The sequence below is a fragment of the Mustela nivalis genome (genome assembly GCF_964662115.1).
Source record: "Mustela nivalis genome assembly, chromosome: 6".
Taxonomy (NCBI): Eukaryota; Metazoa; Chordata; class Mammalia; order Carnivora; family Mustelidae; genus Mustela; species Mustela nivalis.
This window is the reverse complement of record NC_139025.1, coordinates 27,547,469-27,564,345: the sequence shown is the minus strand read 5'-3', so window position 1 is coordinate 27,564,345 and position 16,877 is coordinate 27,547,469. Positions and strand designations below refer to the sequence as shown.

Below are 16,877 nucleotides of genomic sequence, written 5' to 3'. Positions count from 1 at the left end.
GCCCGCTACGCTGCCTTGTACTCAGAGACACAAATACACTTTTGTGGAATGGAGCTACAAAATGTTAACTTTGGCAAAGCCTAGTGAAATGGCTACACGCAATTCTCTAGCTCTACCTACTCCAGCCCTGTGTGCCCCATCATCTCTGAAACCGAGACGCAGTCAGGAGAGCGGAACAGAGCGGAGGACCGGGAACGAGGCCCCCGGGATCCATTTCCCAGCTCAGCCCAGCCCCGCGTGAGGCTGAGAAAGCCGCTTCTTTCGAGGCCTGGGTTCTGGGTTTCCCAGACGAGAGGGCAGGGGGTAGACCCGGCCCCTCCGCGCGGTTCCCCGCCCAAGTTCAGGGTAGTCAGCCTCCGCCGAGCCTCGCTCAACGATACGTCTTCTGGGGCAGCCTCTATTCAGAAACAACAAAAACGAAAAAAACCCGAATGGGTGGGAACCCTCCCGGGATTTTGTTGACTCGTTAAGGGCGGGGGGGGGCGTGGGGGAACCACCCAGTGTAAAAACCTCCAGCCGCCGCTCACGCTCAGTTTGCTCCAGCCCAGGAGTTACCATCAGCACGTGTGTTTAAAAACGTTGTGAATCACGCATGGGCGGGAGTGGGTGGGGAGGGGGTCCTGAGGTTCCAAACCGGGAGCCAAACGGACGCCGCCCAGACCCCTCCACCTCCCGTAGGTCTCGAGCTGGGTTCTTTAAACAGTCCCTCCGGGGGCAGCGGGGGGCAGCGGGGGGCCAGTCCTTGGCTAGCGCGTCCGTCCGGAAACGCGGCGGCGAACGAACGAGAGTTCCGGGATATCTGAGGCTGCGCGTTGGCCCGGCAACGCCGCGGGCTTTTCGGCCGGGAGGACGCTGGGGGGGGGGGGGGGGAGTCGGAGCCCGAGTTCTCTGCTGTTCCCTGGCTTCATGGGCTTGCTGAGCCCGGTCCGCCCCTTGTTAATCCGGAATGGCGTTTAAGTCTTCGCCCGCCTCGGCCTCTGGGCCGCGGCCCTCCGTAGGTGAAGGCCCACCGCCTCTTAGGCGTCCCCACCCGTTGGCAAACCGGGCCACCCTTTTCAGAATTTCCCTGCTTTTGGTGGTAATCGGGTAACAAGCACTTGTAGGGTCTTTATGATTTGTTAATCAGCCCATCAATTTGGTGATGTTAATGTTTCTAAAGCAGAAACGGCCCTACACGTGCTTGTTAAGCGTTTCACCCCGCTTGAACCCCACAGCTGCCATATGTTCCCGGGGATGATTCCTCCCCTGTGGGGTCAGGGTTCATGGGTCTAATGGGGTTTGGACTTTTACCGAGCGCTTCTCGAGGTGTTTTGCAGTTATCGCCCTTAAGGACTGAAGAACCCCGACAGTTGGCGTCTTAGGGAGCCAAAAAGTTCACTGTAAAAACCAAAACTTCAGCGTCGAAGCTCTAATGCCAGCTACTAAGTTTGGCGGTTGGGCAGTGCCAGCCGCTGTCCTGTCCGGTTTAATCCCGAAGATGGCTGTAGGTGGTGATCGCTATTTGTAGGGTTCAATGAGGGGTGGAGTCTGGCCCAGGGGCTAAGGCAGTGCCATGATAAACTTCCTCACTGCCTCCCAGATCCTGTTCCTGCCCTCTTTTTCCAGGAGAGAGGGAGAGCTTCGTCTTTGGGTACCTCTTTCCTGATTTTTATTTTTAAAAAAACTCAGGCGGCGGGGGGTGGGGTGGAGTAAAAATAAAAACTCCGTTTGGGAAGTTGCTATTGCCCCTGTAACTGGTGTTCCTCTTTTCCTCAGCACTGGCGTGGATGCTCCCTTCACCCGGCCTTCGGGGACTCCGTTGCTGTTTGATGGCGGCAGCCGCTGCTGGGTGAGCAGCCGGAGACTGTACCGTACTCCTCCCGTGGGGACAGGATCGCTTTCTCCCGCCGTCGCCACCGCCGCACGGGTGGCGGTGCTTTTCCCTCTTGACCTCTCCGCCACGCTCCAAGGGACAAGAAGATGCCACTGCCGTTTGGATTGAAACTAAAACGCACCCGGCGCTACACGGTGTCCAGCAAGAGCTGCTTGGTTGCCCGGATCCAGCTGCTCAATAACGAGTTTGTGGAGTTCACGCTGTCTGTGGAGAGCACTGGCCAGGAGAGCCTGGAAGCTGTGGCCCAAAGACTGGAGCTGCGGGAGGTGAGCCCCTCTCAAAAGGCTGCAGGCTTCTCTAGTCTGCCTTCGTGCCTTCTTCCTTCCCATTTTTTTCTTTTTAAGACTTTATTTATTTGACAGAGAGATCACAAGTAGGCAGAGAGGCAGGCAGAGAGAGAGAGGGGGAAGCAGGCTCCCCGCTGAGCAGAGAGCCCCATGCAGGCCTCGATCTCAGGACCCTGGCATCATGACCTGAGCCGAATGCAGAGGCTTTAACCCACTGAGCCACCCAGGCGCCCCTTCCCAGATATTTTAATGCATGCTGGCTCTTTGTTTTCCAAGTAGGTCCCTGGCGGTGATGTCTGAGTCTGCAAGCCTCTCTCTGTGAAGAAGGAATTCAGAGCAAAGGGTCTTTCTTTGGGTGTGCCCCTTAAGATCCCTACTAGTGCTTGAGTTTTGAAAGTGCTTATATTTGTTCCCTTAAACTATAATCCAAAATCAAATAGTAATGCATTTTTTTTTAAAGATTTTTATTTATTTATTTGAAAGAGAGAGAGAAACATGAGCAGAGGGAAGGGGCAGAGGGAGAGGGAGAAACAGACTCCAGTGGGGAGCCTGATCTCAGGCTTGATCCTAGGACCTTGAGATCTGACCTGAGCTGAAGGCAGACGCCTAACTAACTGAGCCACCCAGGTGCCCCCCAAGTTTTCCTTTTTTAATATAATCCCGAATGTGTCATCCTGATCTAGTACAGTTTACTGATTTCAATTATTCATTCAACATTCATTGACTGTTTTGCACAGACCAGCAAGCCAAGATTGTAAAGACTTATTGTCTGAGTTTGAATTCTGGTTTCCTCACCAACTGGTTGTTTAACCTTGGATGAGTTATGTGACTCTCTGGGCTGCAGTTTCCTCATCTGAATCATGGGGATAACAGTGGTGCCTGATGCTCAAGAGTGGTTGTGTGATTTAAAGTGCATGTAAAACCAACAAACCAACACCTTTTTTTTTTTTTTTTTTAAAGATTATGTATTATTTTAGTAGTCTTTGTACCCAGGGTGAAGCTTGAAACCACAACCCTAAGATCAAGAGTCTCATGCTCTTCTCTCTGAACCAGCTATGTGCCCCAAAGCCAAAGCTTCTAAGAACAGACTGTTATAGTTATCATAGGGAGGTTTGCCCTGGAAAAACCCCTAATCTCATTTGTAGGATGTTGTAGAATCCTCAAGGACCCAAATAATGTCTTAAATTTAAAATGCTGTATAAGGCCTGTGAAGAAAAGGGCTCTAATTAAATGTTAGGGCCCTTCCTATCTTTGGCTACTTGACTCTGGGGTAAGAGAAAGATGGAGGAACTGGTTATTCCCTGTAAATGCCTACGTCGTATTCCTAACTGGAAGTCCCATTATTGTAGTTCAAAGAAAGTCAGAAATAGATAAACTGTATCCCTGGTGACTATTCAGAATCATTTGATTATTTGATATTAAAGACCTGTTAAGTGCCAAGGACATATGTAGGAGGCGCTTATGCTAATTGACACCAGTAAGGAGACAGGCTGATTCATGCTGCGATAGGGAAAGTAGAGGGTGCCATAGACAATAGGGACAGGTAGCAGAGGGGAAAGGGATGGTGCACGGTAGTCTTGCCCAAGGGTGGAAAAGACTGTTCTGATAAAGGAGCTGCAGACATGAGGCCAGCGATCTACCTGGAGCTTTAGGTGGGGAGAGGAAAGGCTGAGAACAGGGCCACATAATGCCAGGTTTGGGGTTTGTCCTGAAAGTAGTAGGGAAGTTAGTGAAGGATTTTACTTTATCTTATTTATTTTATTTATTTTTAAGTAATCTCTACACCCGACGTGGGGCTTGAACGCATGACCCCAAAGTGAAGAGTTTCATGCTTCTCTGACTGAGCCAGCCAGGTGCCCCATTAGTGAAGGATTTTAAGCAGGAGGTTTGGTATGATTGTTTTTGTGAAGAGTAGGTCTTCTGGAGAATGAGTAGAAAGGAGTAGTTGTTGTGCTGCAAATGGTAGTCCCTTGGATCTGGATGGGGATGGAGAGAAGTAGCTGGAATCTGCAGCAATTTAGGACCTACCTGCCAAGTGTGTAGAAACACTAGCCAGAGGGTCCAAGCTGATACTCAGGTTTCCAGTAAATGGTGGAGCCTGTAACTCAGAGAGGAAGCATAAAAGGAAGAGCAGGTTTGAAGGGGTAGGGAGAGTTGTGTGGTGAGATCAGTTCTGGAAGTGCACAGAGATGCCTTTTGGAGATGTTGAGCAGGCAGAGGCCTATGTGGGCTTGGAGCTCAGCTGGGGGGAAGGATTTGGGAATCATCAGCCTAGGTCAGTTCATCAAAGCTGGGAGAGGGCATGAGGCTGTCTAGGAAAGAGAAAGAAGATGTAGCAGACCCCTGGGTTTGAATAGAGGAGGCTGAGCCTTAGGAAGGAGCTGGAATAATGGAGCACCAAGGAGAAAGTAAACCAGGAGAGCCGGCCTCAGTGACCAGCCCTGCCTGTTCTGCTTCCATCACCAATTTTCCTTTTTTAAAATATTGGTTCTTTTTTCATGTTCATTTCTTCTTTCTTCACATACCAGGTCTGCGTACAGACACTGTAGAATCAACTCCTTGAGGAACTGTCATTAATTTATTTTTGTACCCAGGGTACCAGGCCTGGAATGTGCTCAATAAATACAGGCTGGACTGAACCCACAAGCATTGCTTTCCTTCTCTGTTAGTCAATAAGTCCAGAGAAGTGAGGCGCCTGGGTGGCTCAGTGGGTTAAAGCCTCTGCCTTCGGCTCAGGTCATGATCCCAGGGTCCTGGGATGGAGCCCCACATCAGGCTCTCTGCTCAGCGGAGAGCCTGCTTCCCCCACCCCTCTCTCTGCCTGCCTCTATGCCTACTTGTGATCTCTGCCTGTCAAATAAATAAGTAAAATCTTAAAAAAAAAAAGTCCAGAGAAGTTATCATCGCTTGTTTGAGGTTACTCTCACCAGGAACAAGCACCTTCATAAAGCTGTGGGTATCTAATGAGACTGATTTTTTTTTTTTTTAAGATTTTATTTATTTATTTGACAGAGAGAGAGAGATCACAAGTAGGCAGAGCAGCAGGCAGAGAGAGAGGGGAAAGCAGGCTCCCTACTGAACAGAGAGCCAGATGTGAAGGTCTGGGGCTCGATGCTAGGACCCTGAGATCACGACCTGAGCGGGTGGCAGAGACTCAACCCAGTGAGCCACCCAGGTGCCCCATGAGACTGATTTTTAACCAAAGAGTAGAGTGCTTTGAGATGGGATAGGCGTGAACTGTGGGAAGTGTCCTGCCCTTGGACAGATTATCCCAGCATTTCCAGTATTTAATGACAGTCATGGTTAGGAAGTTAGTCTATATAGCAGACTCTTCCTTGTAAAGCTCTAGAAGCTCTGCTCTGTCGCATATAAACAGATGGCTCAAGCCCCAGGCCTAATCTAACCGAATGACCCAATGACGATTCAGAACATCTCTGAGTCAGGGTGACACCTGTTCTGCCTTTGTGGCCACACATACGAGATTCATACCAAGAGCTGTTGGTATGTTGTTATCTTGCTCTCTTCTCTCATCAGTCAGACTCAGAATCATCATAGTATGTAAATTTGGCTGATAGGCTCTGCTGCTTGCCCACATTTCAGTTGGGGTAGAAAAAGTCTTTATTGGCTTAATCGATTCCTATTTTAGTTCTGTAATAAAAATTATAAAGGCTATACATAACCCTTCACAGCAGTGCCCAGAGGCTTTAGCTAGTATTATATCCCTAGTATTTTATTTCTTAAGCTGGTTGTGTGAGTGTATGTTTGTTAGTCTTCATATTTTTTTTGAATGTCTAAGATATTTTATGATACATTAAGAAACTACAAACTGGTTATTGTACTTATATCCAATTTAGTTAACTTAGATGAACTTTTTTTTTTAAGATTTTATTTATTTGAGAGACAGAGTGCACGTGAGAGCTCACAAACTGGGGAGCAGCAGAGGGAGAGAGAGAAGCAGGCTCCCTGCTGAGAAGGGAGCCTGATGCAGGACTTGATCCCAGGACCCTGAGATCATGACCTGAGCCAAAGGCTGATGCTTAACCAAATGAGGCACCCAGGTGTGCCTGTATGAACTTTTTCTAAATTCACCATAGTTGAGTGGTGAAGAGTAACTTTCAAAAATGAAGGAACGTTACCCCCACAGAAAAATATTGCTGTTCATTATAACAACAGCCTCAGAGCTGTTGAAATTCTCTGCATATTATTCATTCTGAGTTTCATGACACGTTTTCAAGAGAGATTGTGAAAGCCTTTGTAGAATTTAAGGAGAATTAGAAAATTTTCTCTCCAGTTTGGAAGGTATATGTTACAGAGCTTGATGGCGGTAGTGAGACCAGAGGGTGTCAGCTGGGCAGGGTCACCTTGATGTAATCAACACAGTTTAGAGTGAGGTGCTTCAACTTAAAAACCAGTCCCGGTGGGAAGCCTGGGTGGTTCAGTTGGTTAACTGTCTGCTCTTGTCTGCCTTCGGTTCAGGTCAAATTGATCCCTGCATCAGACTGCTTGCTTCTCCCTCTCCCTGCCGCTCTGCCTACCTTTGCACACACATGCTCGCTCACTTTCTCTGTCAAATAAATAAATAAATAATCTTGGAGCTCCTGGGTGGCTCAGTGGGTTAAAGCCTCTGTCTTTGGCTCAGGTCACGATCCCAGGGTCCTGGTATCGAGCCCTGCATCGGGCTCTCTGCTTAGCAGGGAGCCTGCTACCTCCTCTCTCTCTGCCTGCCTCTCTGCCTACTCTCTCTCTGTCAAATAAAATCTTTAAAAAAGAAAAATAAATAAGTAAATAAATAATCCTAAAAAAAGAAAAACCAACAAATAAAAACCTATTGTCTTTGGGAGTAAGACCTGTGCTACCCCAGCTGACTGAGAAAGATTTATAAAAGCAGGATGCCATTTAATAATTTGCAATGAGAAATGGAACCACCAAGGACCCCAAGTATATGTGTTCCCTGGCCAGGCCATGTTCTCCCTGTAGGCAGGCCACATGGGAGCCAGAGCTAACTAGAAGTTGCTTGGTGAGCATGGACCCAGAGAGTGAAGCTGCTCTGAAAACTTTCCTTCTCTTCTTAAGGGGAAGGGTGTTGCCTCCAGGACCAGACAAGTTCCTTTGAGTTTGGGTATCCTTTCTGGGCAGTCCTTAGTTGGGTACTGCTTGTATTTGCCTCTTGAGAAGAATCTTTAATAGAGTGGTTAAGACATTTGTAAGTTGAAACAGAAAAACTTGAGTTTGGACCCTAGTGCTGCCATTTATCAGTTATGCGACCGATTAGCTATGTGATCCAGTCCAAGTGATACACAGCATCATCACATAATTCATAAATCAACCATATCAACCATCCTGTCCACTTTATGCACATCTCTCCTTCATTTATAACAGTTCACATAGGTAGAGATTTTTTATCTGCAAAAAACCAACATGAGACTGAAAAAGGAACTTTTACAATAAAAACATTTTTTTTCCCCCAAAGATTTTATTTATTGGAGAGAGAGAGAAAGAGTGAGAGCATGGGCGGTGGGGGAGAGTCAGAAGGAGAAGCACACTCCCTACTGAGCAGGGAGACCACTGCTGGCCTCAGTCTGATCCCGGGACTCCAGAATCATCACCTGAGCTGAAGGCAGTTGCTTAACCAACTGAGCCACCCAGGTGTCCCAGGAAAAACATTTTTTAAAAAGTGATTTTGTTCAATTACATTTGGAATTGAATTTTTCAGGTCCACTGTTTTTCATCTGTGGACTGGGGATAATAGTAATAGAGGTACCTACCTGGTGGTGGCTGTGAGGATTCAGTATTACATGAAAAACATTTAGTGGAGGACTTGGTATGTGAAAAGCTCTCAGCAAGGGTGACTGTTCATTTCTGTTGCTGTAATTCGTGACTCCCATTTCCATGTTGTGGTAACTGACTAACTTCTCTTCAGACTGATTCTTTTGTAAATATCTTGTGTTCTCTTAGTAAATGGAAAAAGCAGTGTTTGTTCATAAAATGTTCTTAGAGTAAAAACAAGTATAGTGGCCATTGGTAATTGCAATTTTCATGTTACTAAACAGTTAAAATTTTAGTGTACCATTGTAATTTAGCATCATATTTGAACGTCTTTTTCATGCCACTTGATATTGATTTGTATGGGGTCACTGCCTCAATGCCCTCCCCCTCAAAAACAACAGAACTTTAGTAGGTTTTTACTTCGCTATTAGCCTATTTCTTCCCACTTATTGTCAGCCTATGATTAGAAACAAACAAAACAAGACTTATGAAATTTTGTATTAAGGTTTTTTTTTTCTCTAGGGTATGTCTTTCTGAAGGATTCTTTATATATATATATATATATATATTTTTTTTTTTAAGATTTTATTTATTTGACAGAGAGAGACATAGCGAGAGAGGGAACATAAGCAGGGAGAGAGGGAGAGGAAGAAGCAGACTTTCTGCCGACCAAGGAGTCTGATGTGGGGCTCGATTCCAGGACCCTGGAATCATGACCTGAGCCGAAGGCAGACACTTAACAACTGAGCCACTCAGGTGCCCCATTATTTTATTTTATTTTTTAAAGTAAGCTCCATGCTGGGCCTGGAGACCAATGCAGGGCTTGAACTCAAAATGCTGAGATTGAGTCAGATGCTTAACCAGCTGAGCCACCCACGTGTCCCTAAGCATTCTTATTTTTACCCTAAGCATTCTCTTTAAATCTTGTATTACATTTGATAATCATATTTTTGTCATGTTGTCATGGGTCTTAATTAGATTCATTGCAAATTATTATTTCTTGTACAGAGTAACTTCCTTTATCATAAAGTCTTTCTTTATGCAGCTTAATTCACATGTGGTTGGTGGGTTTTTTTTTTTTTTTTAAATTTTTTAAGATTTTAAATGTCCAGTTAGGAAATGGAACTTAAAACACCCTGGAAGCTTTTTTTTTTTTTCTCTAAAATCATCTCTATGCCCAACATGGAGCTCAAACTGAGGACTTGAGATCAAGAGTCACATACCTTAGGACTGAACCAGCCAGGTGCCCCAAGCCTAGAGGCTTTTAAAACAAAAACACAAACTTTATTTATTAGGTAATCCCTATCCCCAAAATGGGGCTTGGACTCATGACCCTACGATCACGACTCACCTGGTCTACCTACTGAGCCAGGCAGGAGCCTCTTCTAAAAGTCTTCTGAAGATGACTTTCATGTTTTTGCTGTGATACATTATGTGTTAGTTTTATAACACACTGGCTACTTCTGAGTGTTGTGTGTGTGTATAGGGAAAGGGGGATTCTCACTGGCTGCATAAGTAGTGCACATACATAACTACAGTTTTATCTTTTTTTTTTTTTTTAAAGATTTCATTGATTTATTTATTTGACAGAGGGAGAGAGAGCACAAGTAGGCAGAGAGGCCAGCAGAGAGAGGGGTGGGGGAACAGACTCCCTGCTGAGCAGAGTCAGATGCAGGGCCCAATCCCAGGACCCTGAGATCAACACCTGAGCTGAAGGCAGAGACTTAACCCACTGAGCCACCCAGGTACCCCCATAACTACAGTTTTAAAGTTGAGATCAATACTAAGCCATTTGGTAGAAAATCAAGCAAAATTTACAAGTTTTTCCTGTGGCCTCTCATTTTAAGATTATAATTAGGCTTTAATATTTGGTTGTTCTGTGGTGGTTTATCACAGATGTTCAGAAAAAATTTTTTAATTGTATTTGAATTGTATCACACATATGTCAAGATTTTATTCTTTAGAATGTAAGCTCTATCAGAGTAGGACTGTTTCAACACCTGTGTCTGTAATAGTGCCTTGTACCTTACAGTACGTTGTTGCTGAATAAATGTCTACTTAGTTTAAAAACTAAGGTTCTTGTTTTGAATTTACATTGATAAGCATAGGCAGCCACTCAGTTAAGTCAGCCTTTATTTGTTGTATGATTTTATTTGCTGCAGAGAGTTGAACATTTACAAAGCTTTAACCATAGGTAGAAAAGTACCTTTTTCTTGAGAATTTTCTTTCTTTTTCACTTTGTGGTTTCTTCTGAAACACTTAGAAAATGATCAGGTTTTAGGGACTCACTGAGGTAACATTGCTATATGAAGGGAGTGTTAACTTCTTTTGAATAGAGTGTTCCTGTAATGTTTTCTGGCTGATGGGGAAACTTTTTGGCTAAGGGACTTGTTGGTGTAGAGAGAGATCAAGTATATAATGCAAACCATTACTCTAAAGCACAACTTTAGAAAGTGTTCTTGGCCATCAGAGTGTTTTATTTTAAATTAGTGTCTTAGGTATTCCAAATATCCACTGACCTTATCTTGACTGTTATCTGAGTAGACCTCAAGAATTTCATGCGTATTTCCTTTTGCACTAGTTGTTTTCAGTTGGTCTCTAAAAATAAACTGGAGTATGTGTATGGTGAAAAAGTACAATACCTGCAAACTTTTCAGCCTTTTGGGCTGAATATTTATTTATTCAGGTATGTAGGTTATAAATCAGATAAAATTGGTGTGTAGATAAGTATCAGTAAATATCTCTGGTTAGATCTGTTGGACCATCTGAAGCAAATGTAAATTTTAGATTGACCTCTTCACCTAGATAAAGAAAGCTTTCCAAAATCCAAAACTGATTAAAATGAGCAAGGGTTGGGGGGCCTGGGTGGCTCAACTGGTTAAGCCTCTGCCTTCGGCTTGGGTCGTGATCTCAGGGTCCTGGGATCGAGCCCTGCGTCTGGCTCTCTGCTCAGCAGGGAGCCTGCTTCCTCCCCTCTCTTTCTCTCTGCCTGCCTCTCTGCCTACTTGTGATGTCTCTCTATGTCAAATAAATAAATGAAATCTTTTTAAAAAAATGAGCAAGGATTTTTCTTGATTTTTAGGTTTTCTGTTACTTTTTTTTTTTAAAGATTTATTTATTTTAAGGAGAATGTGACTTAGTGGGCGGAAGCAAAGAGGGGCAGAGGGAGAAAGAGAATCTCAAGCAGACTCTCCACTGAGTGTGGAGCCCAACACATGGGCTCAGTCTCACAGCCCTGAGATCATGACCCAGGCCAAACTCAAGAGTCTCTTCCTTAACAGACGGAGCCACTCAGGTGCTCCAGATTCTCTGTTACTTTTTTCATCTGGTCATGATATTTAAGACCTGATGAAAGGGGTCTAATATAAGGGTGCCTGGCTGGCTCAGTTGGAAGAAGATATGACTCTTTTTTTTTTTTTTTTTAATTTTTATTTATTTATTTGACAGAAAGAGATCACAAGTAGGCAGAGAGAGAGGGAAGCAGGCTCCCTGCTGAGCAGAGAGCCCGATGTGGGACTCGATCCCAGGACCCTGAGATCATGACCTGAGCTGAAGGCAGCAGCTTAACCCACTGAGCCACCCAGGCGCCCCAAGATGTGACTCTTGATCTTGGGGTCATGGGTTTGAGCCCCATGTTGGGTGTAGAGATTAATAAAAAAAAAAGAAAGAAAGTTAAGAAAAAGCCCAACTATATAAATAAGTAGAGGAATTATTAATACAAACATGTAAATGTTACCTATTTTAATACAAGTAGCATCACACAAGTTATTATGGAATTTAGAAACCTGTTTACTTAAAGTGGATTAACCTGTTTACTTAAAGTGGTTATTATAATAACCAACTTTATTTCTAATAAATTTAAGGGCTGATAGTCTGTGATTTTTTCTCCCAGTATTGGATTTTTCACTTCAGAGATGTTAGAGAGGCCCTTGAGTCTGCCACATTCATGTAGTCTCATCACCATATAGAATTAAGCATAAATTTACTCTTGTGCAGAGTTTTGTGAGTTGAATTATAAAATGGTGGACCTAGGGAACTGATGGTGTTTTGGGGGCTCTCACTAAGTTCTGTCATTGCCTTTCATGTATAAAGTTTCAGATTTCATTCCTTATAATACCGAAAGTTTTAGTGGCTTTCTGCTGCTCTCCTTCTGGATGGATAAACATTATTGTGCTGGAAGCTTAATATGCCTTATCGCATTTAATCCTCACATGGAATTAGGCATTACCTTCCCATTTTAAAATGTAGAAACAGAAGTTCTGAAAAATTGAATGATTGTTTTGCTAATCTGGGTTATCACACAGCTAATAAGTAAAAGAGTCAGAATTTGAGTTTGTATCTATCAGAATGCTTGAACTTTGACTTTTAAAGTTATAGTGGTCTTGGACTCCTTTAGAATCTGACAAAAATGCAGAGTTTTGCATACAGTTTCAGGTGGTTCATGGATACCCTCTCTACCAGTTAACTTATGAGCCAAGCTGTGGGCCTAAAAGCCTCTCATAGATGAAGCAGTCTTTCCCCTGCTCTCAGTTTAACAGGACCTTTCTTCTCTGATCTTTCCTTCTCCAGATGAAGGTGCTGGAAGAATAGAACATTTTTGAACAATTCAAGACCTTCGTATTTTGAGGGAGAATAATTTGCCTCTTAAGTATCCTTCTCCCCACCTGCACCCACAAATGTCCTTTTTGAATGGTCTTGATCTTCAAATCTCAGGAAAGGACATTTGAGGTATTTGTTTCCTCACTGGGACATCTTACTCCTTTTTTTTTTCTTTTTAAGATTTTATTTTTAGGTCATCTCTACACCCAACACGGGGTTTGAACTTACAACCCCACGATCAAGAGTTGCATGCTCCCACCAACTGAGCCAGCCAGGCACTCCAGGGACACCTTATTCTTGAGGGAAAATCTCCTTTCAAGGAGGAAAAGGAGGAGGTTGTGAGTGGGAATGCCTTCCTTATATCTCTTATGGTAGATCCACACCCGTCTTCCTTACCAGGTAGTACCTTTGTGCCCAAGTAATAGGTGTGTGATAGTTTTTATTGAACAGGATGACTCATACTAATACTTCTACTTATGCATTAGCCAAATTCACTGGCCAGTCGTTGAGCCCTGTATTTCATTCTTCTTATCAGAAACATACCTTGTGTTGTGGGGTTTTTTTTTTCCCCTATTAAGAAGTCCTTTGTTCATATCACTTTTTTTTTTTTTTTTTTTTAAAAGTAACTCCATGCCCAGCGTGGAACTCAGTGCAGGTCTTGAACTCCTGACCCTGAAATCAAGACTTGAGCTGAGGTCAAGAGTCAGACGCTTAACCAACTGTACCACCCAGGCACTCCTCATATCACTTTTTTAACAGTATGTTGGTTTAGCAAATATTTTCCTGTTTGGTTCTCCACAGTTTGTTCATAAATAAATATCACTTACATTTATTTTTTGATGGACTGACAGAATATCCAGAGGCAATTTAAATTCTCATGACTTAGCCTAAAATGCTAATTTCACTAGAAGAAACGATGTATGTCGCAAATCATATATGAGAAGTAGCAACGTGTATTAGGCATAACTTTTCCATGCAGGGTTTGTGTACCTTTCTGTAGTAGATTGCCCTGGTGAGATCACTAAAATGAATGTAGGGCTTAGACTTATAACTAGGACAGCGTAATTACATCATTTTGAATGAGCTTTAACTGAGCAGGCAAAGAAAGTGTACAAGGATTTAATGCTGGTTGGTAGCAGCTCATTTTCTTTGTGAATATAAAAACAATTTGCCTTTGTTCAGCTGTGTTATGGTTGGCTTAGACTTTGACTTGACAAATTCATTTTGATGTCAAGTGAATTTTCAGCCAATTGAACTTTGTACCATTAGATTCAATTGTAGTTGGCAAAGTGAGGTTATGTGGGCAACAAGGAGGACTTTTGGTGCCACATGAACTTGGGTTCAGATCCCTGTACACTACCTGTGTGAACCAAGCAAACCAACTTAACGTCTCTGGATTTTGTTTCTTCTGTGTGTGAGATGGTAACACATTAATAGTAAGAATGATAGCTGTTTACTGGGTACTGACTAGATGCCAGGCACTGTACTAGATGCTTTACCTATGTTTACTTTATCCCGGAGTATAATGGACTTCCTTCCTTCTCCCACCATCTCAGAGATGGAGTGGGCCAAAGATGGACAGCATCCAGACCAAGGGGGGAGGTCCTGATGAGGACATTTATTAACTGGCAACTCTGAGAGTTAGGATATCCATTATAATATTCTTTCTTTTCTTCCCAGAGTTTGGTGTGAATCATCTAGAAAAGAACCTTAATTATCATTCACCCCTGTTTCACACTTACAGATAATATTTAATCAGATACGTATTTGACTTGTTTTTAATTTAATGACTGGTACTTGTTTTGAAGTTAGATTTATGTTTGAATGGCAATGTAAGGAAAATAACACATAAATTCTGTATTACACTATGATAACATAGAGAAAAATGAATCCTGTTTAATAATGAAGACTACATCTAAAATTATACAGTGTTTGTGGGCGCCTGGGTGGCTCAGTGGGTTAAGCCGCTGCCTTCAGCTCAGGTCATGATCTCAGGGTCCTGTGATGGAGTCCCGCATCTAGGCTCTCTGCTTAGCCTGCTTCTCTGTCTACTTGTGATCTCTCTCTGTAAAATAAATAAATAAAATTAAAAAAAAATTATACAGTATTTGTATAATACATCACCCACTACTAGAATGCAGACTTCACTGTATACTACTCTTAGTCTTAGTCCCTGGCTGGGGCAACTAGCAGTAACAGTCCCAACTAGAGTTCAGGTCTTCCACCCCTGGTTTAGCATTTTTCCATCAACATTGCACTGCATTTCCATTAAGCCATTGTCATTTTCCTAAAGAAAAGCAATCCGTGTTGGCATTTTCTTTCTTTCTTTTTTAAAGATTTTATTTATTCAAGAGAGAATGAGAAAGAGAGAGAGTGCACACATGAGGGGGAAAGGTCAGAGGGAGATGCACTCTCCCTGCTGAGCAGGGAGCCCAATGTGGGACTCCATTCTGGGACTCCAAGATCATGACCTGAGCTGAAGGCAGTTGCTTAACCGACTGAACCACCCAGGCGCCCTCTTTATTTATTTGAGAGAGAGCGAGGGTGAGAGAGCATAAGCAGGGAGAGTGGCAGAGGGAGTAGCAGAGGGAGAGGGAGAAGTCTCCCCTGAGCAGGGAGCTGATGTAGGGCTAGATCGTAGGACCCCGAAATCGTGTCTTGGGCCAAAGGCAGAGGCTTAACTGACTGAGTTACCCAGGAGCCCGAAGTGTTGGTATTTTCTAATAACTTACTTACTTACTTTATTTTATTTTATTTTTTTTTATAGTTTTTTTTTTTTTAAAGATTTTATTTATTTATTTGACAGAGAGAAATCACAAGTAGATGGAGAGGCAGGCAGAGAGAGAGAGAGGAGGAAGCAGGCTCCATGCCAAGCAGAGAGCCCGATGCGGGACTCGATCCCAGGACCCTGAGATCATGACCCGAGCCGAAGGCAGCGGCTTAACCCACTGAGCCACCCAGGCGCCCCTACTTACTTTATTTTAAAAAATATTTTATTTATTTGTTTGACAGAGAAAGATCACAAGTAGGCAGAGAGGCAGGCAGAGAGAGAGGAGGAAGCAGGCTCCCCGATGAGCAGAGAGCCTGATGCAGGGCTCGATCCCAGGACCCTGAGATCATGACCCAAGCCGAAGGCAGAGGCTTAACCCACTGAGCCACCCAGGTGCCCCACTAATAACTTATTTTGACAGGAAATAATTTATTTTAAAATTTTAAAAAATTGTTTCTAATTATTTTTTAAAAATTTTTAAAAGGATTTTATTTATTTGTCAGAGAGAAAGAGAGAGCACACAAGCAAGGGGAGAGACAGGCAGAGGGAGAAGCAGTCTCCCCACTGAGCAATAAGCCTGATGTGGGAATTGATCCCAGGAACATGGGATCATGACCTGAGCCAAAGGCAGTTACTAAACTGACCCACCCAGACATCCCATCTAATAATTCATTTTAAAAGGAAAGAAAGAAACGGGGCGCCTGGGTGGCTCAGTGGGTTAAGCCTCTGCCTTCAGCCCAGGTCATGATCCCGGGGTCCTGGGATCGAGCCCCGCATCGGGCTCTCTGCTCAGCATGGAGCCTGCTTCCTCCTCCTTCTCTGCCTGCCTCCCTGTCTACTTGTGATCTCTCTCTCCCTCTGTCAAATAAATAAATAAGACCTTTAAAAAAAAAAAAAAAGAAAGAAAAAGAACAAGAAAAGTTACCAAAAACAAAACCTAGTTAGTGAAGGAAATAGTTAAGTATAGAATTTCCTATACTAAAGAAGATGTAATACGAAATTTTCTACTGTTTAAGGGAGCTTGCACACTGTGGTAAGAGGAGCTAATATTACTTGAGCCCTTGTTTTGTGTGAAACATTTTTTAAGTGTTTTGAATATTTTTGCTTATTTTGGTCCTCAGCAATCCTTTGAGGGAGGCATTATTACATTCCTCTCCACTTTCCAAATGGTAACACAGGTGTTAAGTAACTTTGCTCATGCTTCCAGGGCAGAAACCACAACTGGAGTAGCTCTTCTGGCTCCTCTTTGATCAGCAGCTTTCTTCCCAGCCTGTTACTGGGCAAGTGACAGGTGGCCTGCCATGGAGTTCGTGCTTCTAAGGACAGCTTGGCATAGGGCAGCCTCCCAAATCTGATGGAGACTGCCTTGAGATATTTGTTATCATTTATTTTAATTACTACAATTTTCTCTTTTGCTGAAAATATGTTTTTGAAGTTACATCAGGCACAGAAAGATAAGCCTGAGAACAAACACACATCTTATAATTAGGCCAGCGAGACACCGTGGGGAATGCCTGAAGTGCTGAGGGCAGAGCTGTTTGATAGGGAGCCTTCCGTGAACCTGTTCCCTGGCAGAGCCGGC

General features: G+C 43.5%; 1 protein-coding gene and 1 long non-coding RNA gene across 4 annotated transcripts in view; one reads left to right on the top strand and one right to left on the bottom strand.

The window, feature by feature from the left end:
- The window catches only part of PTPN21 (protein tyrosine phosphatase non-receptor type 21), a 79,650-nt gene that overhangs the window by 2,836 nt on the left and 59,937 nt on the right, over positions 1-16,877 (top strand). The window contains exons 1-2 of one of the 3 annotated variants that reach the window (XM_082734898.1): positions 537-994; positions 1,756-2,139. In XM_082734898.1, coding sequence (XP_082591024.1) covers positions 1,960-2,139 — 180 coding nt within the window. In that variant the 5' untranslated portion in view covers positions 537-994; positions 1,756-1,959. Of the gene's footprint in view, positions 1-536; positions 999-1,755; positions 2,140-16,877 lie in introns of those variants that run through there. The other 2 variants (XM_082734897.1, XM_082734896.1) reach the window with 2 other exon arrangements.
- Positions 200-608, bottom strand: LOC309866867. The gene is made up of 2 exons (XR_014312844.1): positions 528-608; positions 200-397 (listed from the first exon to the last, which is right to left on the bottom strand). It is a non-coding gene; the product is annotated as an uncharacterized lncRNA (long non-coding RNA).